The sequence below is a fragment of the Anser cygnoides genome, chromosome 22 (genome assembly GCF_040182565.1).
Source record: "Anser cygnoides isolate HZ-2024a breed goose chromosome 22, Taihu_goose_T2T_genome, whole genome shotgun sequence".
Taxonomy (NCBI): Eukaryota; Metazoa; Chordata; class Aves; order Anseriformes; family Anatidae; genus Anser; species Anser cygnoides.
The window spans coordinates 6018301-6044179 of NC_089894.1; the positions used below are offsets into that span (position 1 = coordinate 6018301).

At 67.8% G+C, this 25879-nt stretch overlaps 5 protein-coding genes across 8 annotated transcripts; 4 read left to right on the plus strand and 1 right to left on the minus strand.

Annotated features, from left to right (window-relative positions):
* Positions 1-925: 925 nt before the first annotated feature.
* Positions 926-2618, plus strand: LOC136786751 (peptide YY-like). Its single transcript, XM_066981469.1, has 4 exons — positions 926-1078; positions 1608-1795; positions 2117-2188; positions 2336-2618. The coding sequence occupies exons 2-4, from the start codon at positions 1608-1610 to the stop codon at positions 2358-2360; spliced, it is 285 nt and encodes a 94-aa protein (XP_066837570.1). The 5' UTR covers positions 926-1078; the 3' UTR covers positions 2361-2618.
* A 2049-nt stretch (positions 2619-4667) lies between these two features.
* On the plus strand, positions 4668-6726 carry LOC125181350 (pancreatic polypeptide). Its single transcript, XM_048055877.2, has 3 exons — positions 4668-5010; positions 5497-5677; positions 6535-6726. Exons 2-3 carry the CDS (start codon positions 5499-5501, stop codon positions 6596-6598), a joined length of 243 nt encoding a protein of 80 aa, XP_047911834.1. The 5' UTR covers positions 4668-5010; positions 5497-5498; the 3' UTR covers positions 6599-6726.
* Positions 6727-7313: 587 nt separating this feature from the next.
* Positions 7314-15538, plus strand: MPP2 (MAGUK p55 scaffold protein 2). Of its 3 annotated transcripts, none has more exons than XM_066981704.1 (12): positions 7314-7382; positions 9357-9475; positions 10259-10411; positions 10493-10642; positions 11240-11467; positions 12827-12958; positions 13367-13472; positions 13568-13636; positions 13778-13939; positions 14602-14804; positions 14876-15004; positions 15158-15537. In XM_066981704.1, exons 2-12 carry the CDS (start codon positions 9359-9361, stop codon positions 15332-15334), a joined length of 1626 nt encoding a protein of 541 aa, XP_066837805.1. In that variant the 5' UTR covers positions 7314-7382; positions 9357-9358; the 3' UTR covers positions 15335-15537. The 3 variants fall into 3 exon arrangements, with proteins under 3 accessions (XP_066837805.1, XP_066837804.1, XP_047911833.2); XM_066981703.1 differs by lacking the exon at positions 7314-7382 and adding an exon at positions 7538-8306 and having other exon boundaries at positions 11315-11467; positions 15158-15538; XM_048055876.2 differs by lacking the exon at positions 7314-7382 and adding an exon at positions 7539-8306.
* A 1130-nt stretch (positions 15539-16668) lies between these two features.
* On the plus strand, positions 16669-23317 carry LOC106049844 (all-trans-retinol 13,14-reductase-like). Of its 2 annotated transcripts, XM_066981742.1 has the most exons (11): positions 16677-17348; positions 17481-17663; positions 18529-18758; positions 19372-19567; positions 20186-20383; positions 20474-20599; positions 21202-21340; positions 21422-21531; positions 21766-21932; positions 22573-22732; positions 23096-23317. In XM_066981742.1, exons 1-11 carry the CDS (start codon positions 17180-17182, stop codon positions 23239-23241), a joined length of 1824 nt encoding a protein of 607 aa, XP_066837843.1. In that variant the 5' UTR covers positions 16677-17179; the 3' UTR covers positions 23242-23317. The 2 variants fall into 2 exon arrangements, with proteins under 2 accessions (XP_066837844.1, XP_066837843.1); XM_066981743.1 differs by lacking the exons at positions 22573-22732; positions 23096-23317 and having other exon boundaries at positions 16669-17348; positions 21422-21650; positions 21766-21921.
* A 665-nt stretch (positions 23318-23982) lies between these two features.
* On the minus strand, positions 23983-25462 carry TMEM92 (transmembrane protein 92). Its single transcript, XM_066981693.1, has 3 exons — positions 25363-25462; positions 24946-25165; positions 23983-24325 (listed from the first exon to the last, which is right to left on the minus strand). Exons 2-3 carry the CDS (start codon positions 25159-25161, stop codon positions 24221-24223), a joined length of 321 nt encoding a protein of 106 aa, XP_066837794.1. The 5' UTR covers positions 25162-25165; positions 25363-25462; the 3' UTR covers positions 23983-24220.
* Positions 25463-25879: the final 417 nt, after the last annotated feature.

Genomic DNA, 25879 nt, shown 5'->3' on the forward strand with positions numbered 1-25879 from the left:
CTGTGCTGTGTCCCCGGGCTGTGTCCCTGTCCCTGTGCCACATCCATGCCGTGTCCCTGCTCTGTGTCCCCGTGCCCTGACCGTGCGGCACGTGCCCTGTGCTGTCCCTGTGCCCCGTCCCTGTGCCACACCCGCGCTGTGTCCCCGGGCCGTGCTTGTGCCACATCCCCGTGCCACATCGTGGCTGCGTCCCCGTGCCCTGTCTGTGCCCTGTCCCCATGCCATGTCCCCACATCACGTCCATGCCCTGTCCCTGTGCCCTGTCTGTGTCACACCCACAGCTACGTCCCCTGCCCTTTGTCCCCGTGCCCTGTCTGTGCCCTGTCTGTGCCCTGTCCCCGTGCCCCGTTCCCGTGCCATGTCTGTGCCCCGTCCCTGTGCCACGCGTGCAATGTCCCTGTGCCATGTCCCCTCACAATGTCTGTGCAGTGTCCCCATGCCGTGTCTGTGCCCTGTCCCCATGCCCTGTCCCCATGCCCTGTCCCCATGCCCTGTCCCTTTGCTGTGTCCGTGCTGTCCCCGTGCCCTGTCCCCGTGCCCTGTCCCCGTGCCCTGTCCCCGTGCCATGTCTGTGTCACACCCACAGCTGCATCCCCCGCCCTTTGTCCCCGTGCCGTGTCCGTGCCATCTCTGTGCCACGTCCCTGCCATGTCCCCGTGCCACGTCCCCTTACCACATCCATGCCCCATCCCCGTGCCCTCCTGTCCCCGTGCCGTGTCAGTTCCCCGTCCCCGTGCCGTGTCCGTGTGACACCCCAGCCCCCATCTGTGTCCCCCCCCCCCCAGTTTGTCCCCCCCAAGCCCCAAGCTCGGTCCCTTCCCGGTTTCGGTGTCACGCTCCGGCACAGCCCCGCGCCCCGCGGCTCGGTGACACGGTGACAGCCGCTGGCACCAGGCGTGCGTGCCCCAGAGCCGGGGGGGGGGGTGGCGGCGGGGGGGGGGGCTGCCGTGGTCCTGCTGTGCCCCGGGTGGGTCACGGCCGAGGGAGGAGCCGGCGGCCCCCCCCGATCCTATAAGAGCCGAGGCGCCGTGTCCGTGTCCCCGCCGTGTCCCCGCGCTGTCACCTCGCTGCCTCCACCGTGAGTGCGGGGACAGCGGGGACGGGGCTGGGGGACGGGGGGGGGGGACGTGGGGGGGTGATGTCCTATGGGGGAGGGGGGTCCCTGGGGTGGGAGGTCACCCTTGGGGGGGGGTTATTTGGGGGGTGGGGGGTGGGAGATGTCCCTTCTGGGGGGGTCCTGGGGGTGATGTGTCCCCTTGGGGACTTTGGGGGGGGGGAGAGATGTCCCATTTGGGGGGGTGGGGGCATCCTGGGGGGGCTCCTGGGGGGGATGTGTCCCCTTGGGGGATTTTGGGGGTGTGGGAGATGTTCCCTCTGGGAGGTGAGGGGGGGTCCTGGGGGGGCTGTGTCCCCCTGGGGACTTTGGGGGTGCCCCTGGCGGGGTCCTGGTGCGGGGGGGTCCCTGCATCCCCACGGGGACGGGGGCTTTGCCGTGGGGCAGAGCCGCTCCAGGCTGGGACGAGGCCACCGGAGGGGGCTGGGGGTGACACCCCGGGACCCGGCGACCCCCCCCCGAGCCCCCCCATCCCTGTCCCACCCCCCCCCAGATGGTGACGTCCCCGAGGCCGTGGCGCGTGCTGGCCGTGCTGGCGCTCTGCGCCCTGCTGTGCCTGGGCACGCTGGGGGCCGCCTACCCCCCAAAACCCGAGAGCCCCGGCGAGGACGCGTCCCCCGAGGAGCTGGCCAGGTACTTCTCGGCCCTGCGCCACTACATCAACCTGGTGACGCGGCAGAGGTGAGCGGCCCTTGCACGCCCGCGTGCAAGATCCCCTTCGCACGCCCATGTCCATCCCCCTTCGCATGCCCACGTGCACGATCCCTTTGCACACCCACGTGTGAGGCCCCCCCGTGCACACCCACGTGCAATTCTCCCCCTTGCACACGCATGTGCAAGGCCCCTTTTCACACCCACGCCCGAGGCCCCCTTTGCATGCCCACGTGCACGCCCCCCTTACACACCCACGTGCGAGCCCCCCCCCCCGTGCACACCCACGTGCCATTCCCCTCCTTGCACGCCCGCGTGCGAGGCCCCTTTGCACGTCCCCGTGTCCCGCAGGTACGGCAAGCGCGCCAGCCCCGAGGCCCTGGTGTCGGAGCTGCTCCTGGGGGCCACCGGCGACAGGTCCTGGTGAGTGCCCCCCCCCCCATCCCCGTCCCTGTCCCCCCCCCCTCCCTGGGAAGGGGGCTGCGGCCCCTTCTGCACCCCAGGGTGGGGGCCCTGGGGGTGCCGGGGGGGGGTCTCGGGGGGGGGGTCTCACGGCAGCTCTTCCCACAGGTACGACACCGACGCCGCGTGGTGACCGGCTGCCCCCAACCCCCCCAAACCCCCCAAATCCCCCCAATCCACCCCCCCCCCCGTGGCTCCCCCGGGGGTCCCAGCAGCCGGGGCCAGCCCCAGCCCCGTGCCGGGGGGGGCTGGGAGCCCCCAGAGCCCACCCTGGAGGTGTCCCATGGCGGGGGGGGACCCCGACCCCGTCCCCTCCCCGCTGCTGTCGGGGGGAGCCCCGCGCGGTCCCCACACGTTGTCACCAGTGGCAATAAAGAGCAGAGCGTGGGCACCCCCTCGTGTGCTGGGGGGGGCAGGGGGAGGGGGGGGGGAAGGAGGGAGGGATGGAGGGGTGCGGGGGGGATGGAGGGGTGCGGGGGGGATGGAGGGGTGCGGGGGGGATGGAGGAGGATGGAAAGAGGGATGGAGGGGTTCAGGGGGGGTGGAGGGGTGCGGGGGGGGGAGATGGAGCAGAGGGTGCAGGAGAGGATGGGGGGATGGATGGGAGGATGCAGGGGATGGAAAGAGGGGTGCAGGGAGGGATGGAGGGGTGGGGGATGGAAAGAGGGATGGAGGGGGTGCGAGGACAATGGGGGGAGGCAAGGAGGGATGGAGGAGAGGATGCAGGAGAGGCTGGAAAGAGGGGTGCAAGAAAGGATGGAGGAGAGTACGGGAGGGATGGAGTGGAAGAGGATGGGAAGAGGGATGGAGGGATGTGGGGGGGGGCAGAGATGGAGCAGAGGGTGCGGGAGAGGATGGGAGGATGCGGAAGATGGAAAGGGGAGTGCGGGGAGGGACGGAGGGATGCAGGGAGGCATGGGGGGACGGAGCAGAGGAGGATGGAAAGAGGGACGGAGGGGTGGAGGGGTTTGGGGGGGGGATGGAGCAGAGGATGCAGGAGAGGGTGGGGAAATGGAAGAGAGGATGGGAGGATGGAAAGAGGGATGGAGGGAGGGAGGGAGGGAGGGAGGGAGGGAGGAGAGGATGGGAGGACGCAGGGAGGGATGGAGTGGAGGAGGATGGAGAGAGATGGAGGGGGTGCAAGGAGGGACGGAGTGCAGGAGGCACGAGAGGACGGGAGGCTGGATGGGAGGATGCAAGGGGGGGAAAGAGGGGTGCAGGGAGGGATGGGGGGGTGGGGGGTGCAGGGACGGATGGAGGGAAGGAGGGATGCTGAGGACGGACGGATGGAAGGAGGGACAGGGAAGAAGGGAGGAGAGGATGAGGGCATGCGGGCAGGGAGGGAGGGAGGGAAGATGGAAGGAGAGAGGGATGCAGGAGAGATGAGGGAGGGATGCAGGAGAGGATGGAGGGAAGGAGGGAGGGACGCAGAGAGGGATGTGGGGGGGCTGCAGGCAAGAAGGGGGGTGCTGGGGGGGGGGGGCGGAGAGGTGTGCATTGGGCTGGGTGGAGGCCCGAAGGGAGCGGCGAGGGGGGGGCTGCGGGGCTGGAGCAGCAGCGGGGGGTGAGGGGCAGAGGGGCTGCGGGGGGGGAGCGGGGAGGGAGGGAAAGAGCGGGCAGGGGGGCTCAGGGGGTGCTAGGGGTGTGTGTGGGGGGGGTCTCCATGGGCTGGGTGTCGGGGTGCAGCCACGCTGAGGGCAGGGGTGCACCAGCAGCGGGGTGTCGGGGTGCTCTGGGCATGGGGGGGCACACTGGGGATGGGGGTAGGGGTGCACGGGGTGCTGCGGGTGGGGGGGGGTGCTGTGGTGGGTGCTGGGAGCACTGGTACGGGGGTGCTGGGGTCTTCTGTGTGAGGGAGTGCTGGGGGCACTGGTGTGGGGTGCTGGGGGTCACTGGGAACACTGGTATGGGTGCGCTGGGTGCTGGGGTCTTCTGTGTGAGGGGGTGCTGGGGGCACTGGATACTGGGAGCACTGGGTATGGGGTGCTGGGGGTCACTGGGAATTCTGGCATGGGTGCAGTAAGCACTGGGTGCACTGGTATGGGTGACCTGGTTACTGGGAACACTGGGTATGGGGTGCTGGGGGGCACTGTGAACACTGGTATGGGTGCGTTGGGTGCTGGGCGTACTGGTATGGGTGCACTGGGTGCACTGGGTGCACTGGTACGGGGTGCAGGGTGCACTGGGCACTGGGTGCACTGGTTGCTGGGCACACCGGGTGCTGGGCGCACTGGTAGGGGTGCACTGGGTGCACTGGTACGGGGTGCAGGGAGCACTGGGTGCACCGGCCATGGGTGCTGGGTGCACTGGCGTGGGGCTGCACCACGGTGGGTGCTGACTGGGGGGGCCCCCAACCCCTCTGCCCCCCGTCCCTCTGTCCTGCTGCCCCCTGTCCCTCCAGCCTTGCACCCCGCCGCCCCTCTGTCCGTCCGTCCGTCCCCACTCTGTCCCTGTCCCTCCGTCCCCCCCCGGGGCAGAGACGCTCCGGGTTCAGCAGCCGGCCCCTCGCCCCCCCCCAGGTGCCCCCAGCCCCAGCGTCAAACATTAACCAGGGCCGGGCGAGGGGCCAGGTGTCCCCGTCCCCCCCGCCGCTGCCCCCCGGTCCCCCCTGGCAACCCGGCCGCGGGGTGACATCAGCAGGGGGACAGGGGACGGGGGATATAAGGGACAGCGCCGGGGTGGCCGCGGTGGCACCGAGGAGCCAGGGAGCTGTCCCCCGTGTCCCCCGTGTGCCCCGTGTGCCCCGTCTCAGCGCGTCCCCGTGCCACCGCTCGTGGAAGCAGGTGAGCGGTGCTGGGTCCTGGGGGGGGGTCCTGGGGGGATTTGGGTGCTGGGGAGATTGGGGGCAGTGCCCATGGGGGGGGAAAGCGGGAGGATTTGGGGCAGGGTGTGTGCATGCAGCGCTGTAACGGTGTGCACGCACGCGTGCAAGGCTGAGACTGTGCATGGGTGTGAGCTGCAGCGTGCACACGAGCGTGAGTGCGTAGGGGTGAAGCGGGGCTGTGGGTGCTCTGGGTGAGGAGCTTTCCCTGCAGGGGTGCGTACTCTGGGAGCGGGGTGTGCGTGTGCAAAGCATGCGTGCATATGCTGCAAGTGTGTGTGTGTGCAAGAGTGCATGCATTGCGTACGTGTGTGTGCATGCGACGTCTGTGCGTGCTTGCAAGCATGCACTTGGTGCACGTGTGTGCATGCATAAGTGTGAGTGTGCAAGCGTGCGTGTGCCCTTGGCCCCGAGGCGCAGGGGGCTGACACCCCCGCCCCGGGCGCAGCCATGCCTCCCCGCTGGGCCTCGCTGCTGCTCCTGGCCTGCTGCCTGGCGCTGCTGGCCGGGCGCCCCGCTGCCGCCGGCCCCTCGCAGCCCACCTACCCCGGGGACGACGCCCCCGTCGAGGACCTCGTCCGCTTCTACAACGACCTGCAGCAGTACCTCAACGTCGTCACGCGGCACCGGTGAGCGGTGGGGGGTGTGTGCGGACTGCTGCGGTGCACTCCCCATTGCAATGCACTCCCCTTTGCAAATTACTCCCTGTTGCAAATTACTCCCCATTGCAATGCACTCCCCGTTGCAATGCACTCCCCATTGCAAATTACTCCCCGTTGCATATTACTCCCCGTTGCAATGCACTCCCTGTTGCAAATTACTTCCCAGTTGCAACACACTCCCCATTGCAAAGCACCCCCCGTTGCAATGCACTCCCATTTGCAATGCACTCCTCGTTGCAAATTACCCCCCCTTGCAAATTATATCCCGTTGCAATGCACTCCCCGTTGCAACACGCCCCTTGTTGCAACCTGCTTGCACCTTAATCCCCGTTGCGATGCACCCCCTGTTGCACTGTGCTCCTTTGCTGCAACTTGCTCCCCCACTGCAACCAGATCCTCACTGCAATGCCCCCCCCTTGCAGCGTGCTCCCCATTGCATCGTGCTCCCCCGTTGCACTGCACCACCCGTTGCAATGCGCTTCCCTCTTGCAACCAGTTCCCCTTGCAACGTGCTCCCCTGTCGCAACGCGCCCCGTGGCAGCACATTCCCTGCCTCACCCCCTTCCCCCTCGTTGCACCCTGCTCAGCGGCTGCAACCAGCTCCCTGCTGCGATGCAACCCCTGCTGCAGCGTGCTCCCCGCTGCAACCCTCAACCCTGCTGCAGCACCCGCCACATTGCAACGCCTCTCTCGGTGCAATTCACAGCTCCCCTGCAGCGTGCTCCCTGGCTGCACCCTCGATCACTTCACCCCTTGCTTGCTGCTCCCCTAGTGCGCCGCGCCCCCCCCCGTTGCCCCCCGTGATGTTCCCCCCCCCCTTGCAGGTACGGCAGGCGGTCGAGCAGCCGGGCGCTGTGCGAGGATCCCGTGGGTGCCGCCGGGTGCTGAGAAGGGGCGACCGCGGCCCCGAGCGGGCGAAGAGGAGCCCGGGGGAGGGGGGGCAAACACCCCCGGCCCCCGCTGCACCTGCAGCATGCCTCCCCCTGCCCCCCCAGCCCCCCAATAAACCCCATTGCAGCCGCCTCCTGCCTCTGCCTGCTTGGGGGGGGCTGTGCTGGGGACACCGGGGACACGGCGTGTGGGGGGGGGACACGGCGTGGGGGGGGGGACATGGCATGGGGGGGAGGGACATGGCATGGGGGGGGTGACATGGCATGGGGGGACACACAGCATGGGGGGGGGACACGTGGTGTGGGGTGCCCCACGGCGTGCATCAGTGCTGCTGCTGCTGCTGGGGGCTCCCCCCGTGGGGCAGGGGTGCGCGTGGGGCGGGGGGGGGGGGGGGGGGCTCGTATGCGTGCACCTGCAAGGGGTGTGCACACACGTGTGCAAAGTGCACACCGCACCACGCACCGTGTGTGTGCATGCTTGTGCAATAACGGGGGGGGGGTCGTATCCGCCTGGGGGGCGCTCGGGTGCTCTGCGGGAATCCCCCCCCCCGGGTGCGTGCGCGTGGGTGTGTGCGCGTGCACACACGCGGGGGGCGGGCTCTTTAAATCCGTGCCCCCCCCCCCCCCCCCGGAGCTCCCCGCCCGCCCCCTCGGTTGCCATGGTAACGGTGACCCCCTCCATTCCCCCCCCCCCGCCCGCCCCCTTAAAGGGGACGCACCCGCATCTCCCCCCCCCCCAACCCCGGGAGGCTGCGGGGCTGCGTGCGGGGGGGCTCCCACGGGTGAGCACGCACGGGGGGGGGGGGGCGCGAGGGGGTGTGCACGGGGTGTGCAAGCACCTGGCGGGGGGGGGGCGTGCACGGGGGGGTGGGTTTGCACGGGGGTGTGCAAGCAGCGGGGGGGGGGCATGCATGGGGTGCGTGCAGCAGGTTTGCACGGATGTGAGCGTGGGTGAGGGAGGTGCGTGCACACGGGTGTGAGCATGGGTGAGCGTGCAAAAGAAGGTGTGCACCGGCTTGTGCACACGAGCGTGCATCCACATGAGCATGCACCGGTGGGTGCATGGCTCTGCACACGTGTGTGAGCATGCACAAGCGCGTGTGTCCGTGGGTGCTCAGGGCTGTGCACACGCACGTGTGTGCATGCCGGTGTGCGTGCACGCAGCATGTGGTTGTGTGCAGGGGAATGCACCCAGCTGCTCACGTTGTGCACGGGCATAAGTGTGCACAGGCATGTGCTTGTGCACAGATGTGCATATGGCTGTGCGAGCAGGTGTGCACACACGTGAGCGTGCAGAGGTAGGTGTGCACCGCATCGCCATCACGTTAGCCATGCACGAAGGTGCGTTGCACGTGAGCACATGCGTGTGTGCGTTAGCTTGCACGGGGCCGTTGCTGTGCGAGCACACACCGGTGTGCGTGCAGGAGCCGTGCACACCTGCGTGAGCACACCCGCCCACGCGAAGTCCCCGGGGTTGCATGCCCCCCCGTCGCACACCCGTGCCCCCCCGTTGCACACCCGTGCCCCCCCGTTGCACGCCGGGGTGCTGCGGGGTGCAGCGGGCTCGGGGGGGGGCCGCGGTACCCGGATCTGGGCAGGAGGCGGGCGGAGGCCGGGCGATGCGCCCGCAGCCATGAGCAGCGGCCCCGGCCGTGGGGCCTCGCCGCCCGCCCCGGCCCCCCCCGGGCCCCCCCTGGGACCCCAAGGTAGGGGGGGGAGCCGGGGTCCAAGGGGGGGGCCGGGGGGGTGATGCCATGCAGGGGGCAGGTGGTGCGTGGGGATGGAACTGGGGGGCTGGGGGTAGGGAGATGGGGGGGGGAGGGGGGGCCAGGCCATGAGCCCCCCCCGGGTGTGGGGTGGGGGCTGCCTGGGTTGCAGCCCCCCCCCCCGCTGCACTGTTTGCATCCTCCGCCATCGCACGCAGCCCCTCGGTGCATCGCCTCGGCTCCCTGTGCGTGGTGCAACCCCCCCCCCGGCTGCATGCACGGCCCGGCTGCATCGCCCCCCCCCCCCCCTCCACCCCCCCCGGCTGTTAGGCACCCCCGCGTTTGCATTGCAACCCCCTCGCTTGCATTGTGCCCCCCCCCCGGCTGCATTGCAACCCCTTCATCTTCATCGCAGCCCCCTCATCTTCATTGCAAGCCCTCAATTTGCATTGCACCCCCCCTTGTTTGCATCACCCCCCCCCGGCTGCTTTGCAACCCCTTCATCTTCATCGCAGCCCCTTCATCTTCATCGCAGCCCCCTCTCTTGCATTGCAGCCCCCCCTTTTTTGCACTGCGCTGCCTGGTTGCATTGCAACCTCGCCCCCCAGCTGTATGGCATCCCCCAGTTGCATTGCAGCCCCCCCCTCGCTGCGTTGCAAACCCACCTGCTGCTGCATGTGCTGAGTTTGCCCCCCCCCCCGGGAGGGGTTGGGGAGATTCCCTCCTGAAGCCCCTCCCAAAGTGAAGTTTTTTTTTTTTTTTTTTTGGGGGGGGGGGGTCTCTCCTTGTTGCCCCCACCTCAGTGACTGTGCAACCTCCTGCAACTATGGGGGGGGGAGGAACCTGGGGGGGGGCTGCAGATCCATGGGGGGGGGCAGCCCTTTGCAGGGGGACTTCTCGTGGGGGGAAACTGAGGCACGGGGAGGCCACGGCACAGAGCCACCCCCCCACACACACTGGAGCAGGGCTGCCCCCCTGCGAGGTGCTCTGGGGCAGCTGGGGGGGCACCCCATGCCCCCCCCCCCCCCCCGACGTGTGCCCGTGCCCCAGCCATGCAGCAGGTCCTCGACAACCTCCTGGGCCTCCCCAGCGCCCCCGGCGCCGCCGACCTCGACCTCATCTTCCTCCGGGGCATCATGGAGAGCCCGATAGTGCGCTCCTTGGCGAAGGTACCGGGGGGTGGGGGGCACTGTGACCCCCCCCCGGCTCCCCCGCTGCAAGGGGGGGGCACAGGGGGGATGTGGAAGCACGGATGGGGAGTGTGCATGGGCATATGTGCGTGTGTGTGCATGCATGTGTGCCGCTGCATGGAGGAAGGTGCACGTTTGTGTCTGCTTGCACGTGTGTGCGTCTGCAGGTGTGTGCAGCAGTGTGGTGGGAGGTGTGCACACATGTGTGCGTGCACCTGTGGGCGTGCATGTGCAGATGCATGCATGCACATGCATGGTTGTGTCCTTGCATGTCTGTGTGTAAATGCAGGGAGGTGTGCGTGCGTGCATGGAAGCAAGTGTGTGTGCTTGCACGTGCATGTGTGCACAGCCGGGTGCGTCAGGCTGCTGTGCTGCAGCTGCGTGTGGGATGGGGGCATCAGGAGGGGGCTGAGGGTGGCTGGGGAGAGGTGGTGTGCAAGGTGGTGTGTGTGCGTGTGTGCATGCACGTGTGTGTGCGCATCATCTGACAGTCGTGCTAATGGAGAGCACGTGGTTGGCCTCATGTCCCACGTGTCCACCAGTGTGTGTGTGCGCACACTTGCATGTACACACGCACGTGCATGCACAGCTTGGCACAGAGGTGTGCATGCAGGCGCACAAGTGTACCCTTGTGGCTTTGCACATCCATCCCAAAGGATGAGTTTGTGCACATGCGTGCAGGGCGCTGTGCGTGTGCGTGTCTGTGTGTGCATGCGTCTGTGTGTATGCACATGCACCGGGGGTCCCTCGCCCCTGCCGCAGGCCCACGAGCGGCTGGAGGAGACGAAGCTGGAGGCGGTGCGGGACAACAACGTGGAGCTGGTGCAGGACATCCTGCGTGACATCGGGCACCTGGCGCGCCAGGACAGCGCCGCGGCCGAGCTGGCACGCATCCTGCGCGAGCCGCACTTCCAGGTGTGCTGGGCGTGCGCGGCGCACCATGCGTGTGCAAGGCGAGTGTGCGAGGCGAGCCCCTGACGGCCGCGCGCCTTGCAGTCCCTGCTGGAGACCCACGACTCGGTGGCCTCCAAGAGCTATGAGACCCCCCCGCCCAGCCCCGTGCTGGATCCGACCTTCAACAACCAGCCCGTGCCCCCCGACGCCGTGCGCATGGTGGGCATCCGCAAGGTGGCTGGGGAGAACCTGGTGAGAGCGGGCTGGGCGCTGCGGGGTGCTGGGGGCACTGCTGGGGGTGCTGGGGGTGCTGCAAGGTGCTGGGGGCATTGCTGGGGGCATTGCTCGGGGCGCTGTGTGGTGCTGGGCACAGTGCTGGGTGCCGGGGGCACTGAAGGGTGTTGGGTGCTGGGGGCATTGCTGGGGGCACTGCTGGGTGCTGAGGGCATTCCTGGGTGCTGGGGGTGCTGCAGGGTGCTGGGTGCTGCTGGGTGCTGGGGACACTGCTGGGGACACTTTTGGGTGCTGGGGGCATCGCATGGTGCTGGGGGCATTGCTGCTGGGGCACTGCTGGGTGCTGAGGGCGTTGCAATGCTCTGGGGATGTTGCAGGGTGCTGAGGGCGCTGCAGGGTGCTGGGGGCATTGCAGGGTGCTGGGGGCATTGCAGGGTACTTGGGGGCATTTCGGGGTGCTGGGGGCACTGCTGGGTGCTGGGGCATTGCCGAGGACCTCGCAGGGTGCTGGGGCCGTCGCTGCCGTCCCTGCTGGTGCTGGGCACTGCCGGGGGCTGGGGCGGTGGCGCGAGGCCGCAGCGCCGGGGGGGGGCTGACGCGGGGCCGTGCCCCCAGGGGGTGACGTTCCGGGTGGAGCGGGGGGAGCTGGTGATCGCCCGCATCCTGCACGGGGGCATGGTGGCCCAGCAGGGCCTGCTGCACGTGGGGGACGTCATCCGGGAGGTGAACGGGCGCGAGGTGGGCAGCGACCCGCGGGCGCTGCAGGACAGCCTGCGCCACGCCAGCGGCAGCGTCGTGCTCAAGATCCTGCCCAGCTACCAGGAGCCGCACCCGCCCCGGCAGGTACCCGCGTGTCCTGCGTGTCCCGCGTGTCCTGCGTGTCCTACATGTCCTGTGTCCTGCATCCCTCACCCTGCATCCTGCATGTCCTGCACCATGCGTCTTGTACCCTGCACCCTCTGTCCTGCACCGTGTGTTCTGCATGTCCTGTCTGTCCTGCACCATGTGTCCTGCACCCTGCGTGTCCTGTGTGTCCTCTGTCCTGCGTGTCCTGCACCTTGCATCCTGTTCTGTGCACCCTGCATGTCTTGCACCCCGAGTCCTGTGTGTCCTGCACCGTGTGCCCTGCATGTTCTGCACCCTGCGCCATGTGCCCTGCATGTCCTGCGCCCTGTGTGTCCTGCGTGTCCTGCGCCGTGTCCCGCACCATGCACGCTGTGTGTCTTGCACCCTGTGTCCTGCACTGTGAACCTGCATCCCACATCCTGCACCGTGCACCGTGCACCCTTTATGTCCTGTGCCCTGCGTCCTGCACCGTACATCTGCTTCCCACACCCCGCACCCTGCACCAGCACCCTGCCTGTGGCTTCTGTCCCCACACCCGTGGTCTCCCTGCCCCACGCCTGTGTTGTCCCCGTGCTGCTTCCCTGCTGCATGGCTGCACACCCCACGTTTTCTTACCCCCTGTCCCCCTACCCCCGCTTGCTTTGTGCCCTGTGTCCCATTTCCCCATGCCCCACGTCCCCCTGTGCCCCATGTCCCCAGCCCCTTGTGCCCCATGTCCCCATCCCCACATCCCCAGCCCCCCATGGTTGGGGTCCCCCCCCATGTCCCAGCACCCCCGGGGACACCCAGCTCCTGCCTCGTCCCGCGGTGTCCCCCTCCTGTCCCCATCCCTGTCCCCACATGGGACCCAGGTGCTGCGCCCCCAACCCCGCACCGTGCCAGCCTCCTGCTGTCACCCTCGGGGACAAAGCAGCACTGTCACCACGTCCCCTGGCACCGCGCCGCCTGGCACCGCGCGTCCCCAACCGGGCTGTCCCCAGGCACCCCCCTGCTGCCCGGCACCGGGGTCCCTTGGGTGCTGCGGGTGCCGGCGCACACGCGTGCACACATGTGTGCCATCGCCGCGGCGCTGTGTGTGGGCGCTGGGCTCTGCGTGGGCGCTGGGCTCTGCGTGGGTGCCGCCGTGGGAGCACTGTGGTGCATGGCAGCAGCTGTGGGTGCCGCCTGCGTGTGCGCGGGTGCCTTGCACGCCTGCCTGCGCCGGGCGGTGCGGAGGATGCACACGCGTGTGCACGTGTGAGCATGTGGGGAGCTGCTGGGGAAACAGAGGCATGGGCCAGCAGCAGTCCGGGAGCACGGGAATGCGGCACCCGTGGGTTCCCCCCTCTCCCGTCCCCACTGGTGCCCCCCCCCCAGGTCTTCGTGAAGTGCCACTTCGACTACGACCCGGCCTCCGACAGCCTCATCCCCTGCAAGGAGGCCGGGCTCCGCTTCGCCGCCGGGGACCTGCTGCAGATCGTCAACCAGGATGACCCCAACTGGTGGCAGGTGAGGGGGGGGGCACGGGGGGGCTGCTCCTTGTCCCCTTACCCTGGAGTCCCCCAGCAGCTGGGGGCTGCAGAGGCTCGGGGTGGGCTTGGGGCTGGGGAGGGTCCCTGTGGGGAGGGGTCCCCACATGCCACGCTGTGTCCCCCCAACCCCAGGGGTGCAGCATGGGGGGGGGGTCCCCAAGGATATGGGGTCCCCACATGCCATGCTGTGTCCCCCTCTCCCAGGGGTGCAGCACAGGGGGGTCCCAGGAATCTGGGGTCCCCACATGCCACGCTGTGTCCCCCCACCCCAGGGGTGCAAGATGAGGGGGTTCCCATGTGCCACGCTGTGTCCCCCCTCCCAGGGGTGCAGCACGGGGGGGTCCCCAGGGACATGGGGTCCCCACGTGCCACTCTGTCCCCCCAGGCGTGCCACGTGGAGGGGGGCAGCGCGGGGCTCGTCCCCAGCCAGCTGCTAGAGGAGAAGCGCAAAGCCTTCGTGAAGCGGGACGTGGAGGTGCCCCCCGCGTCCGGTACGGTGCCAACCCCCCCAGCCCCCCCCCAGCAATGTCCCCGTGCCGTGGTGCTGTCCCCAGCCTCGGCTCAAGCGTCCCCGTGCCCTCGGCAGGGGCCCTGTGCGGCAGCCTCAGCGGGAGGAGGAAGAAGAGGATGATGTACCTGACCACCAAGAACGCCGGTGAGCGATGCCTGCCGCTGTCCCCTCAGTGAACGGGGGGGTTCCTGGGCCACACAGGGGTCCTGGGGCCATGTGGGGGTCCCGGGGCCACCCTGGGGCTCCCGGAGCAGCCTCTGAGGGTCCCTCCTGTCCCTCGGGCAGAGTTCGACCGCCACGAGCTGCTCATCTACGAGGAGGTGGCGCGCATGCCGCCCTTCCGTCGGAAAACCCTGGTGCTCATCGGCGCCCAGGGCGTGGGGCGCCGCAGCCTCAAGAACAAGCTGCTCATGTCTGACCAGGCGCGCTACGGCACCACCATCCCCTGTGAGTGTCACCGCGTGTCCCCCCCCTGGGGCCCCCGGGAGCGCCGCCGTCCCCCAAAGGCATCACGGTCCCGCTGAAAGCATTGCCGTCGCTCTCATGCGCAGCGCCGTCCCCTGAAAGCATCGCCATCCTCTGGACTGCCGGGATGGGATCCTTGGGAATGGGACCCCAGGAATGGGGCGCCAGGAGTAGGAGTGCTGGGATGGGGTCACTGGGAATGGGACCCTGAGAATGGGACCCCAGGAATGGGACCCCAGGAGTAGGACTGCTGGGATGGGGTCACTGGGAATGGGACCCTGGGAATAGGACCCCAGGAATGGGGCCCCAGGAATGGGACCCCAGGAATGGGACTACCGGAATGGGATCATTGAGAATGGAACCCCAGGAATGGGACCTCAGGAATAGGACTGCTGGGATGCGATCCTTGGGAGTGGGACCCTGGGAATAGGACCCCAGGAACAGGACCCCAGGGATGGGACCCCAGGAACGGGACCCCAGTTACAGGACCCCAGGGATGGGACCCCAAGGAATGGGACCCCAGGAATGGGATCACAGGAATGGGACCCCAAGGAATGGGACCCCAAGGAATGGGACCCCAGGAACAGGACCCTAGGACCGGGACTGCCGGGCTGGGTGCGCTTATGGCTTGCCGCGCCGGGCAGACACGTCGCGGAAGCCGAAGGAGAGCGAGAAGGACGGGCACGGGTACCGCTTCGTGTCGCGGGGCGAGATGGAGGCGGACATCAAGGCCGGGCGCTACCTGGAGCACGGCGAGTACGAGGGCAACCTCTACGGCACCAAGATCGACTCCATCCGCGCCGTGGTGGACGCGGGCAAGATGTGCATCCTGGACGTCAACCCCCAGGTATGGCAGCGCCCGCCACGGGGGTGTTTATGGGGTTTTGGGGGGGCTCAGCCCCGTCCCGTCCCCCCCAGGCGGTGAAGGTGCTGAGGACGGCCGAATTCGTGCCCTACGTGGTGTTCATCGAAGCCCCCGGCCCCGACACGCTGCGCGCCATGAACCGGGCGGCGCTGGAGAGCGGCGTGGCCACCAAGCAGCTCACGGTGGGTGCCACATGGGGCTGGGGACAGGGACTGGGACCTTGGGGAGGAGATGGGACAGGGACTGAGGACCTTGGGGAAAGGCAATGGGATGGGGACCCTGGGGGGACCTTGTGGAGGCGATGGGGAAACTGAGGCAGCTCCTGTGCGGGGCAGGAGGCTGACGCCAGGCGGACGGTGGAGGAGAGCAGCCGCATCCAGCGCGGCTACGGCCACTACTTCGACCTCAGCCTGACCAACGACGACCTGGAGCGCACCTTCGGGCGCCTGCGCCAGGCCATGGAGCGCCTGCGCGCCGAGCCCCAGTGGGTGCCCGTCAGCTGGGTCTACTAGTGCCCCCCCACCCCCCCACCCCCCGTGCCATGAGTGTGCCAAGGAGGTCCTGAGAGGGGGGGTTTGGGGTCTGTGGGCCCCCCCGTCCCCCTGCCCAGCCCCTCTCTCCCTCCCACCCACCCCCCAGGTTGTTGGTTTTTGGTTTTATTTTTATTTTTTGGGGGGGTGGGGGGCACAAGCAGCCGGTGGGGCTGCTCCCCACCCCCTGTGCCCACACAGCTAATTCACTGCCAAAACTTGCCCTCCCCCCCCCCCCCGCCACTTTATTCCAGGGGATGCTGTGCCCCCCACCCCCCCCCAGCCCCCACCCTGGGGTGCCCAAGGTGCTGGGTGGCCCCTGCCTCAGTTTCCCCAAGGGGACCCCCCCCCCCCCCGGGGTGAGGTCTGTGCCCAGCCCTTGTGCTGCCCCCCCCGCCTTTGCCCCACATCACCCCTTCCCAGGTAGCAATAACCCCCCAGAGGATCCCTACCGTGTAATTAGCCCTCAATTAACTCTGTAATTAATGAACCCTGTAATTAAGCCCTGGGGTGCTGCTGGGGGTATGTGGGGGGGAGGTGACGCCGGGGGACGGGGACACAGGGGGAGCGCAGGGTCTGGCTGCGTGGGGGTGTGTGTGTGCACGTGTGTGCACGTGCGTGTGCCCAGCCCAGGGGCTTTGCGCTGCCTCCGCTCTGTCCCCTTTGTCCCCGTGCCCCCGTCCTGCGGGGACACCCCGGGGTGCCCACGTCCCTGTCCCCGGGTTGCTCCTTTTTGGTACTTTGCTGTGACTTTTATTAAAGATCAAGGGGAGAAAAGCAGCGCTTTTGTGTCATCGTGGCCAAAGTGTGTGCGTGGGGGGGCTCTGTCACCCGTGTCACTTGTGTCACTTGTGTCACCCGTGTCACCCGTGTCACCTGTGGCCCTCTCCCACCTGATGCTGAAGGTTTCATCTCTGCAGATCGCTGGTTCGCCCCCGCTTGGCACCCAGAGGGTGTTTGGGGGGTGCCACACACGCGTGTGCGCGTGTCGCTGCGCACGTGGGTGTGTGCAACGGGGCTGCTTGGGTGGCTGCGGTCGCCGTGTGCGTGTGTGTGCGTGTGTGTGCGTGTGTGTGCGTGTGTGTGCATGCCCGTGTGCGCACACGGGGTGCGTGTGCACCCGGGGGGTGTGTGCGCGTGTCACGTTGCACCCACAGGCCCTTCCTCGCTGCCGCCGGGAGAGGTCAGCAGAGCTGCAGGCAGCAGCGCGGGCCGTGCCCGCGCGTGTCTGGGCGTGCAAGGGCGTGCACGCGTGTGTTTGCACCGCGCTGTGCGCGGATGGCTTTGCACACCCGTGCCCAGCCGTGCGCCTGCCTCCTTGCACACACGTGCACCCGTTGCACCCGTGCATGCACTCCCCATGCACACGCGCGTGCCCCCACCCCGCCACGCCGCGTCCTCTGGCCCGCGTCCCACCGCCATCCCCAAGGGGTTCAGATGGGGGGGGGGCCGCGCCCGCTGCGCCCCCCCTCCCGGGCTGGGGACCCCCCCGCTGTAGGGTGCAGGCCCTGTAAGCTGGGCGGCTTTAGGCAGCCGTGGCTATAAGCTGCTGCGCTAAGCCGCCGCGCTGGGCGGTGGGGTGTCCGTAAGCTGCCGGGCCCAGGGGCTCGCGCGGCTATAAGCGGCTCTGCCTGTAAGCCGACGGGTCCGTAAGCCTCCAGGTCCATAAGCTGCCGGGTCCATAAGCCACCAGGCCCATAAACCACCGGCTCCATAAGCCTCCAGGTCCATAAACTGCCGGGCTCTAAGGCACGGAGCCTATAGGGTGCGTCGTCCGCGAGGTGCAAAGTCCACGAGGTACGGTACCTGCACGGCGCGGCCGCAGCCATGTGGGCCACGCTGCTGCTGCTGCTGCTGGCCCTGGGCGTGCTGGCGCTGGGGCTGGTGGCCCACCGGCTCCTGTCCCCTGCTGGCAACCCCTTCGCCCGGCCCCCCATGGACCCTCCCCGGCCGCTGGTGATGGATCAGCGGGCGCGCGACCGGGTGCTGAAGCGGGGTGAGTGGGGGCATGCCGTCAGTCTGTCTGTCTGTCTGTCTGTCTGTCCCTGGTGGGTGCGTGCTGCACGCTATGTGGGTGCAGCGGGGTGCAGCACCATGCCCTCACTCCCCCCATTTGCCCTGTGCTCAGGGTTCAGCGCCGCGCGCGTGCCGCGGGACCTGGACGCCGTGGTCATCGGCAGTGGCATGGGCGGCCTGGCGGCGGCCGGCACCCTGGCCAAGGTGGGCAAGCGGGTGCTGGTGCTGGAGCAGCACGACCAGGCCGGCGGGTGCTGCCACACCTTCCAGGAGCAGGGCAGCGAGTTCGACGTGGGTAAGGACCCCCCCCCCCCGCCACCACTCTGGTGGTCCCTGCTGCGCTGGGTTGCAGGTCCCCGTCCCTGTGTGCGCGTGTGGCTGTGCCGCAGGGTTGCAGGGTGCGTGTGTGTGTGCAGCATGCGTTTGCAGTGCTTGCACGTACATGCGGTGTGTGTGCATGCATTATGTGTACCGTGCGTGTTCCTGCAGTGTGTATCACAGGCACCGTGTGCATGCACATGCAGTGCCCATTTGCAGTCTGCACCAGGCAGGTATGTGCAGTGCATGTCTGCAGTTTTTGTAGCGCAAACACTTGCACAGTGCATGCAAGCACTATTTGTGTGCAGCATGTATTCATGCAGTGTGTGTGTGTGCAGCATCTGTGGTGTTTTTGTGATGCATCCACTGCTTGCATGCAGTGTGTGCTTTTGTGGTGTGCAGCGCGTGCAGTATGCACACATGCATGCAGTCTGCAGTTGGCAGTGCACACGATGTTTGCATGCAGTGTTTATGCAATGCACATGATGTTGTGTACACTGCATGCAGCATTTGTGTGCGCAGGGAGTGTGCACTGTCCGCATTCAGCGTGCACAACGTGCTTGCAATGTGTGCATGCTGTGTGCAGCACGTGCATGCACTGTGCACACACATGCAGTGTGTGCATGCAGTGCGTGTGCATTCAGCATGCCATTTGCATGCAGTGTGCATGTGTGCGTGCAGCATGCGTGCCCTGCTTGCAGCCCACCCCTCCACACCTCTCAAGGAAGCCCCAACACTTAAACCTCCCACCTGCCATGCCGGGGGGCTCCCACCGCGTGTCCCCGAGGTGGGCACAGCCCTACCCCCCCGCCCCGCGGGTGCTGACCCCCCGGAGCCCGCAGGCATCCACTACGTGGGGCAGATGCACGAGGGCAGCATGCTGCGCGTGGCGCTGGACCAGCTGACAGACGGGCAGCTCTGCTGGCAGCGCCTGCCCGACCCCTACGACGAGGTGGCCCTGGGTCCCCGCTGCTACCAGCTCCGTGCCGGCAAGGCCGCCTTCGCCGCCGCGCTGGAGGAGCAGTTCCCCGCCGAGAAGGAGGCCATCCGGGAGTTCATGAGGCTTTCCAAGGTGGGAGGCCCTGGGGACCCCCCCCGGGGATCCCCCTGGTCCCGGCGTGGCGGGTGTCACCTCGATTTCTGCGTCCCCTTGCTGTCTGTAGGGTGGGAGGTGGCACGTCCCCAGCATGGCTGGATTGGGAGGGGGTGTGGAGGTGGAGGGGGTGGCACTGGTGGCTCTGTGGACATGGGTGGTGGACTAGGGGGGACATGGGTGGTGGGGATGTAGGTGGTGGGGTTGGTGGGGACACAAGTGGTGGCCATGGTGGGGACATGGGCATTGGGCACACTGGGGACAAGGGAGATGAACATACTGGGGACAAGTGTGGTCATGGTGGGGACATGAGCATTGGGTGCATTGGGGACTGGAGCGAAGGGGACAGTGGGGACACGCGCAGTAGGCACGTTGGGGACAAGGACAATGAGCATGCTGGGGACAAGGGTGGTCATGGTGGGGATATGGACACTGGGCACGTTGGGTACTGGAGCGATGGGGACCGTGAGGACACAGCTGGTGGCACCGGGAACACAGCGGTGAGCGTGGTGGGGACCTGGTGATGGCGTTTGGGGACATGGGCGTCGGGTCAGTGGCCGTGCTGGGGTGACGGGGACCTCTCCTGGCCCAGATGGCCTCGAGGCACGTGGCACTGCTGGCGCTGCTGAAGATGGTGCCGCGGTGGCTGGCCGCCCTGCTGCTCCGCACCGGCCTCGTGCACCGCATCTCGCCCGTCTTCCGCATGGCGGCCACCAGCCACAGCGAGGCCGTGGCCCGGCTGACAGCCGACCAGGACCTGCGCGCTCTCCTCGGCTACCTCTTCTATGGTCAGCCGCCGTCGCGATAGGGAGGGGGCTGTCGTGATAGGGAGGCGGCTGGGAGGGGGCCATCGCGACAGGGAGGGCACCATGACAACAGGGGAGGGCACTGCTGCGATAGAAGAGGGCTGCGTTGTGGTAGGGGAGAGCTGCGTTGTGGTGGGGAGGGCTGTGTCGTGATAGGGCAGGCCACATCACGACAGGTGAGGGCAACGTTGAGGTCGGGGAGAGGCATATTGTGATAAGGGAGGGCTGTATCATGATAGGCAGGGCTGACCTGCAATAGGCCAGGCAGTGTCATAAGACAGGAGGGCCACGCTGCAGTAGGGTAGGACCATATCATGATATGGCGGGCTGTATCGTGATAGGGGAAGGCCATGTCATGATAACAGGAGGACGTGTGGTGATAGGGAGTGCCATATTGCAATAGGAGAGGGCACCATCGTGATAGGAGAGGGCTGTACCATGATGGGGAGGCTTGTGTCGCGACAGGGGAGGCTTGTGTTGTGATAGGGGAGGCTCGCGTCACGATAGGGGATGGCTGCCCCTCTCTGGGGTGGGGGCCAGCTGTGCGGGCACGTCCCCACGTCCCCGGCCACCACCATCACGGTCCCCCCGCGCCCCCAGGCACGGCGCCGCGGGACTCCAGCTTCCTGATCAACGTGCTGATGGTGCACCACTACCAGCGGGGCGCCTGGTACCCGCGGGGGGGGGCCAGCGAGATTGCCTTCCACGCCGTGCCCCTCATCGAGCGGGCCGGGGGGGCCGTGCTGGTGCGCGCCCCCGTCACCCGCGTCCTCGTCTCGCCCGCCGGCGCCGCCGTGGGTGAGCGCACCTGCCCCCGGGGAGGGTGACGGCGTGGGGACAGGGGGACAGCGCCGTGTCGCGTGTCTGTGTGTGTCCCCCCCCTGGCAGGGGTGGCTGTGCAGAAGGGGCCGAGCGAGGAGGAGGTGGAGATCTTGGCGCCTGTCGTCATCTCCGACGCCGGCATCTTCAACACCTTCGGCAAGCTGCTGCCCCCCCAGCTCCGCAGCCTCCCGGGTACGGCGTCCCCGGTGTCCCCACCGTCCCCGGGTGTCCCCAGCGTCCCTGGGGGCCATGGTGCCCCCATCACCCACAGTGTCCCCAGAGCCCTTGGCATCCCCACTCTCCCTGGTGTCCCAAGCGTCCCCAACAACCGCAGTGTCCCCAGCGTCCCCAAGGACCATGGTGTTCCCAGCCGCCCCATTGACCCCAGCAGCCCCATTATCCCTGGTGTCCTAATTGTCCCCAACACCCCGCAGCATCCCCAGCATCCCCATGTGTCCCCAGCAGCCCCATTTTTCCCAGCAGCCCCACTATCCCTGGTGTCCCAAGTGTCCCCATTACTCCTGGGGTCCCCAGCACTCCCACTATCCCTCGTGTCCCAGGTGTCCCCATCACTCCCAGTGTCCCCAGCATCCCCACTATCCCTGGTGTCCCAACTGTCCCCAACACCCACAGTGTCCCCATCATCCTTGGCATCCCCGTGTCCCCAGCAGCCCCATTGTCCCCAGCAGCCCCATTATCCTTGGTGTCCCAAGCACCTCCATTACCCCCAGTGTCCCCAGTGTCCGCTCTGGGAGTGGGGTGGCATCGTCCCCAGCCCTCCCATGTCCCCGCAGGTGTCCGCTCCCGCCTGGCCATGGTGCGCCACGGCATGGGCTCCTTCCTGGTGTTCGTGGGGCTGCGGGGCAGCGCGGCTGAGCTGGCCCTGCCCGCCACCAACTTCTGGATCTACCCCCACAACGACCTGGATGCCATGTAAGGGCCCCCCCAGGGGCTGTGGGATGGGGACGGGGACGGGGACGGGGACAGGGCGGGTCCCGCACGCCGTGCCCGCAGGATGACCCGCTACGCCGCCCTGCACCGCGACGACGTCCCCGAGAACCTGGCTATGATGTTCATCACCTTCCCTGCTGCCAAGGACCCCACCTACGAGGAGAGGCACCCAGGTAGGGCCGGTGGGGTGCTGCTGGTGCCATGTCCCCCCCCACCCCCCCCACCCGGGGCTCCCATCCGCTCAGCATCACCGGCTCAGCACCTCCTCAACCCCAACGGCCGTGACTGCGAGGTGGGCACCGGCGCATCCGGGGGTGGCACAGGCACGGGGCGCACTGTGATGGGGACCAAGGGGACATGGGGGGGGGGGCATTGGGGACAGCGTGGGGACACCGTGCCCCTCGCAGGCCGCTCGTGCATGACCATCCTGACCATGGCACGGTACGAGTGGTTTGAGGAGTGGGCCGGCACCCGCGCCAAGCACCGGGGTGCTGAGTACCAGCAGTACAAGGGGGCCATCGCCCAGCGGCTGCTGGAGCGCGCGCTGCAGCGCTTCCCCCAGCTCCGCGACAAGGTGATGGGCAGGCGGGGGGCGTCCCCGGGGAACTGGGGGGTGGTGGGGACGGGGAGGGCCGTGGGATTGGGGGGCACACGGGGTTGGGGTGCTCCTTCAGAGGTGGGGTGTCCCCACGGGGTGGGATGCATGGTGGAAATGTGGGTGTATGTGGGGGCTGGGTGCACTGTGGGGTCTGGGTGTCCTGTGGGAATGGGGTGTCCATTGGGAATGGGGTGTCCTGTGGGAAAGGGGTGCCTGTTGGGAATGGGGTACCCCGTGGGAATGGGGTGCCTGTTGGGGGTGGGGTTCCCATTGGGAATGGGGTGTCCTGTGGGAATGAGGTGGTCTGTGGGAATGGGGTTCCCATTGGGAATGGGGTGCCCTGTGGGGTTTAGGTGCCCTGTAGGAATGGGATGTCCTGTGGGAATGGGGTGTCCGTTGGGAACGGGGTGCCTTGTGATATTTGCTTACCAATTGGGAATGGGGTGCCCTGTGTGGTGGGCTTGGACCCAGCATGGGACCTGTTCTTTGGTGGGGGGGGGTCTGCCCTGCCTGTGTGCACCCCGGCATGCCTGGTGCCCCCGGTGTTCCTCATTCCCCCGGTGTTCCCCGTGCCCCCTGGTGTTCCCTGTGCACCCCCCCGTGCCCCCCCGGGCAGGTGGAGTTCGTGGAGGCAGCGTCGCCGCTCACCAACGAGCACTACCTGGCGGCGCCCCGCGGCGAGATGTACGGCACCGAGCATGATGTCGGCCGCTTCACCCCGGATGTGGTGGCCGCCATGAGAGCCGAGACGCCCGTGAAGAACCTCTACCTGACTGGTAAGGGGCCCTGTCCCTGTGTCCCCATGTCCCCCTGTCCCCGTGTCCCCTATCTCTGTGTCCCCTATCCCCATGCCCAGCTCTAGGCAGGAGGCAGAGCCCCGAGGGTGGTGGCCATGTGGCAGAGCCACGTGGTAGTGGCCATGTCCCCCATGGTGGTGGCCGTGTCCCCATGTGGTGGTGGCCATGTACCCCATGGTGGTGGCTGTGTCCCCCCATGGTAGTAGCCACGTCCCCCATGGCAGTGGCCATGCCCCCCATGGCAGTGGCCATGTTCCCCATGGCGGTGGCCATGTCCCCCCATTGTGGTGGCCACGTCCCCCCATTGTGGTGGCCACGTCCCAGCCGTGGGCTCGTCCCCAGGGCAGGATGTGTTCAGCTGCGGGCTGGCGGGGGCCCTCCATGGGGGGCTGCTCTGCGCCTCTGCGGTGCTGGGCCGCGTGCTCTACCTGGACCTGCTGCTCCTCAAGAAGAAGATCAAGCGGCGCCGGGGCCGGCAAGTGGCGTGAGTGCCTGGGGACACCCCTCGTGGGGACAGCCCCCTGCTGGGGACCGAGATCCCAGTTCAATAAAGTGGGATTCTCAGCTGGCCTGGGTCCTTCTCTTACTGGGTTGGGGTGGGATGGGATGGGATGGGATGGGATGGGATGGGATGGGATGGGATGGGATGGGACGGGACGGGATGGGATGGGATGGGGATGGGGATGGGATGGGATGGGATGGGATGGGATGGGGATGGGATGGGATGGGATGGGGATGGGATGGGATGGGATGGGATGGGATGGGGATGGGGTGGGATGGGATGGGATGGGATGGGGATGGGATGGGATGGGATGGGATGGGATGGGATGGGATGGGGATGGGATGGGATGGGATGGGATGGGATGGGATGGGATGGGATGGGGATGGGATGGGATGGGATGGGGATGGGATGGGATGGGATGGGATGGGATGGGGATAGGGATGGGATGGGATGGGATGGGATGGGATGGGATGGGATGGGATGGGATGGGATGGGATGGGATGGGATGGGATGGGATGGGATGGGATGGGGATGGGGATGGGATGGGGATGGGGATTGAGACAGTGACGGGGATGGGGACAGGCTGGCAGAGCCCCGGCTGACACACACTCCTGTGCCTCCCGGCCCCACAAGCTGGTGAAGTCCTTAGGGCACTATGGGGGGGTTCAGAGCTGCCCAGCCCAAGGTTCCCCCCCCCGAATCCTCCCCCAAAACAGCAGAGCAGGGAGGTCTTTTGGTCCTTTTAAAACAATAAATAGAGAGCCCCTGTGCTGTGCACCAGCAGCACAGCTTTGGGGAGTGTGGCCCCAGGCAGCTGGGGGGCCACAGACGCAAGCATCCGGGTGCCCCCCCAATGAGGGGTGCAGGGAGCCCCTCTGCAGCCGGGGCTGCTGCTGGCCCCAGGAGATGTCCCCATGCTGTCCCTGGAGCTGCTGGTCTCCGTGGGGGTGCTGGGGGTGTCCCCCCTAGAAGTTGGTCTGGGGGGGGGGGGCATGCTGAGGCTCGGGGTTGTGGCCGCACTCGGGGCATGGCCCCTGCGGCAGCGGGTAGAGGAAGGGCTTTGCCGTCACCTGGGGGGCGAGAGGGGATCAGTGGAGGGTGTGGGGGGGCTGCTGGGACCCCAGGGTCCTCGGGGGCAGGAGGGTGCCCATGCCAGTCCCCCCTCCCCAAGGAGTCCCCACCTTGGGGTTCCCACCTTGGGCAATGGCACAGCACCTGGGTGTAGGGGCTGGGTGCCCGGCACGGGGGTGGCTTGTGGCCCCCATGGTCCCCCCCCATGCCTTCTTGAGCCTCTTAGCCTCAGCGCCTGCCATCCCATAACCCCAGGACCCCCAAACCCATAGCCCCAACATCTGCCATCCCATAGCCCCAGCACCCATAGTCTCAGCACCCACAGCTCCAGCACCCATCACCCTATAGCCCCAGCATCTGCCACCCCATAACCCCAGCACCCACTACCCATAGCCCCAGCACCCATAGCCCTGTCATTCACTGCGCCATAGCCCCACCATCCAGCACCCATAACCCCAACACCCACAACCCCATAACTCCAGCACCCATAGCCCCAGCACCTACCACCCCACAACCCCAGCACCCACTACCCCATAGTCCCACCACCCCACTGCCCCACCCCATAGCCCCCCCCCCCATACCCACCCGGTGCCCACCCCCCTGGCCATGCAGGACCCACCTCGCTGTAGGGCGGGGGCTCCAGGCCCACTGGGATGCCCGTTCCGGGCAGGCTGGGCAGCGCAGGCATGGGGCCAAGCGGGGGGGGCGCAGGGGACTGGGGGTCCCTGTAGGCAGGGGGGTGCACGGGCTCGTCGTGGCAGAGCTTGCGGCAGATGTGGAAGATCATGATGAGGAAGATGACGGAGATGAAGATGACGATGATGATGAAGAACATGGTCCTGGGGACACCGAGAGGTGCGTGCCGGCGGCAGGCAGGTCCCCCCTGCTCCCCGCCACCCTGGGGTGCCGGCCGCCCCCCTCTCCAGCACCCTCTTTCACCCAAAGGATCCCTCCCAGCCTCCCCGTCCCATTACTGCCCCCCTTCCACCCCGGTGACCCCGGCCACCGCCACCCCCCCGGGGGTTTGGGGACGAACCCCGGCGCGTTGGCATCCCCGACACCGCCGTGCCCGCGCCGGACTCTGGACCCGTGAGTGCGGGTCACCCCGCGCCCTGCCCCGCCGCGCCTCCCCGGCCAGACTTCGCCCTGGGTGGGGGCGTTGGGTGGGGATGGGTGGGGGGGTGGGGGGGGTGGGTGTCCGGAATGGGGTGAATTGGGGCGAGTTGGGTGGGGATGGGTTTGGTGGTTGGGGTGGGACTGAGATGAGGGGTGCTGTTGTTACGCCCCCCCCTCCCCCTTGGGGAACGACCCCAAAAGAGGGCACCGAGGGGGCTGTGTCTGCGGGGAGCGCTCCGTGCTTGGGTTCTCTTCAGGTCTGTCTGTCCGTCTGTCCGTCTGTCTGTGTGTCTGTCCGTCCGTCCACCCTTCCGTCCATCCATCCTTCCGTCCATCCGTCCATTCTTCCACCCTCCTCCGGTCCATCCCTCCGTCCATCCCTCCCTCCTCAGGCCCTCCCTCCCTCCCTCCCTCCCTCCATTCCCCCCCCCCCCCAT

What these genes read in the sequence shown, in the direction of transcription:
- LOC106049844 (XM_066981742.1), top strand. Translation starts at nt 17,180, where the DNA reads ATGTGGGCCACGCTGCTGCTGCTGCTGCTGGCCCTGGGCGTGCTGGCG. An exon ending in CGACCGGGTGCTGAAGCGGG is followed by an intron (nt 17,349 to 17,480) that starts GTGAGTGGGGGC and finishes CCCTGTGCTCAG; the next exon opens with GGTTCAGCGCCGCGCGCGTG. An exon ending in CTACGAGGAGAGGCACCCAG is followed by an intron (nt 21,532 to 21,765) that starts GTAGGGCCGGTG and finishes TGCCCCTCGCAG; the next exon opens with GCCGCTCGTGCATGACCATC.
- MPP2 (XM_048055876.2), top strand. Translation starts at nt 7,961, where the DNA reads ATGCGTGTGTGCGTTAGCTTGCACGGGGCCGTTGCTGTGCGAGCACAC. An exon ending in TAGTGCGCTCCTTGGCGAAG is followed by an intron (nt 9,476 to 10,258) that starts GTACCGGGGGGT and finishes CCCCTGCCGCAG; the next exon opens with GCCCACGAGCGGCTGGAGGA. An exon ending in AGGTGGCTGGGGAGAACCTG is followed by an intron (nt 10,643 to 11,239) that starts GTGAGAGCGGGC and finishes CCGTGCCCCCAG; the next exon opens with GGGGTGACGTTCCGGGTGGA.
- LOC125181350 (XM_048055877.2), top strand. Translation starts at nt 5,499, where the DNA reads ATGCCTCCCCGCTGGGCCTCGCTGCTGCTCCTGGCCTGCTGCCTGGCG. An exon ending in AACGTCGTCACGCGGCACCG is followed by an intron (nt 5,678 to 6,534) that starts GTGAGCGGTGGG and finishes CCCCCCTTGCAG; the next exon opens with GTACGGCAGGCGGTCGAGCA.
- TMEM92 (XM_066981693.1), bottom strand. Translation starts at nt 25,161, where the DNA reads ATGTTCTTCATCATCATCGTCATCTTCATCTCCGTCATCTTCCTCATC. An exon ending in AGCCCCCGCCCTACAGCGAG is followed by an intron (nt 24,326 to 24,945) that starts GTGGGTCCTGCA and finishes CTCGCCCCCCAG; the next exon opens with GTGACGGCAAAGCCCTTCCT.
- LOC136786751 (XM_066981469.1), top strand. Translation starts at nt 1,608, where the DNA reads ATGGTGACGTCCCCGAGGCCGTGGCGCGTGCTGGCCGTGCTGGCGCTC. An exon ending in AACCTGGTGACGCGGCAGAG is followed by an intron (nt 1,796 to 2,116) that starts GTGAGCGGCCCT and finishes CGTGTCCCGCAG; the next exon opens with GTACGGCAAGCGCGCCAGCC. An exon ending in GCCACCGGCGACAGGTCCTG is followed by an intron (nt 2,189 to 2,335) that starts GTGAGTGCCCCC and finishes CTCTTCCCACAG; the next exon opens with GTACGACACCGACGCCGCGT.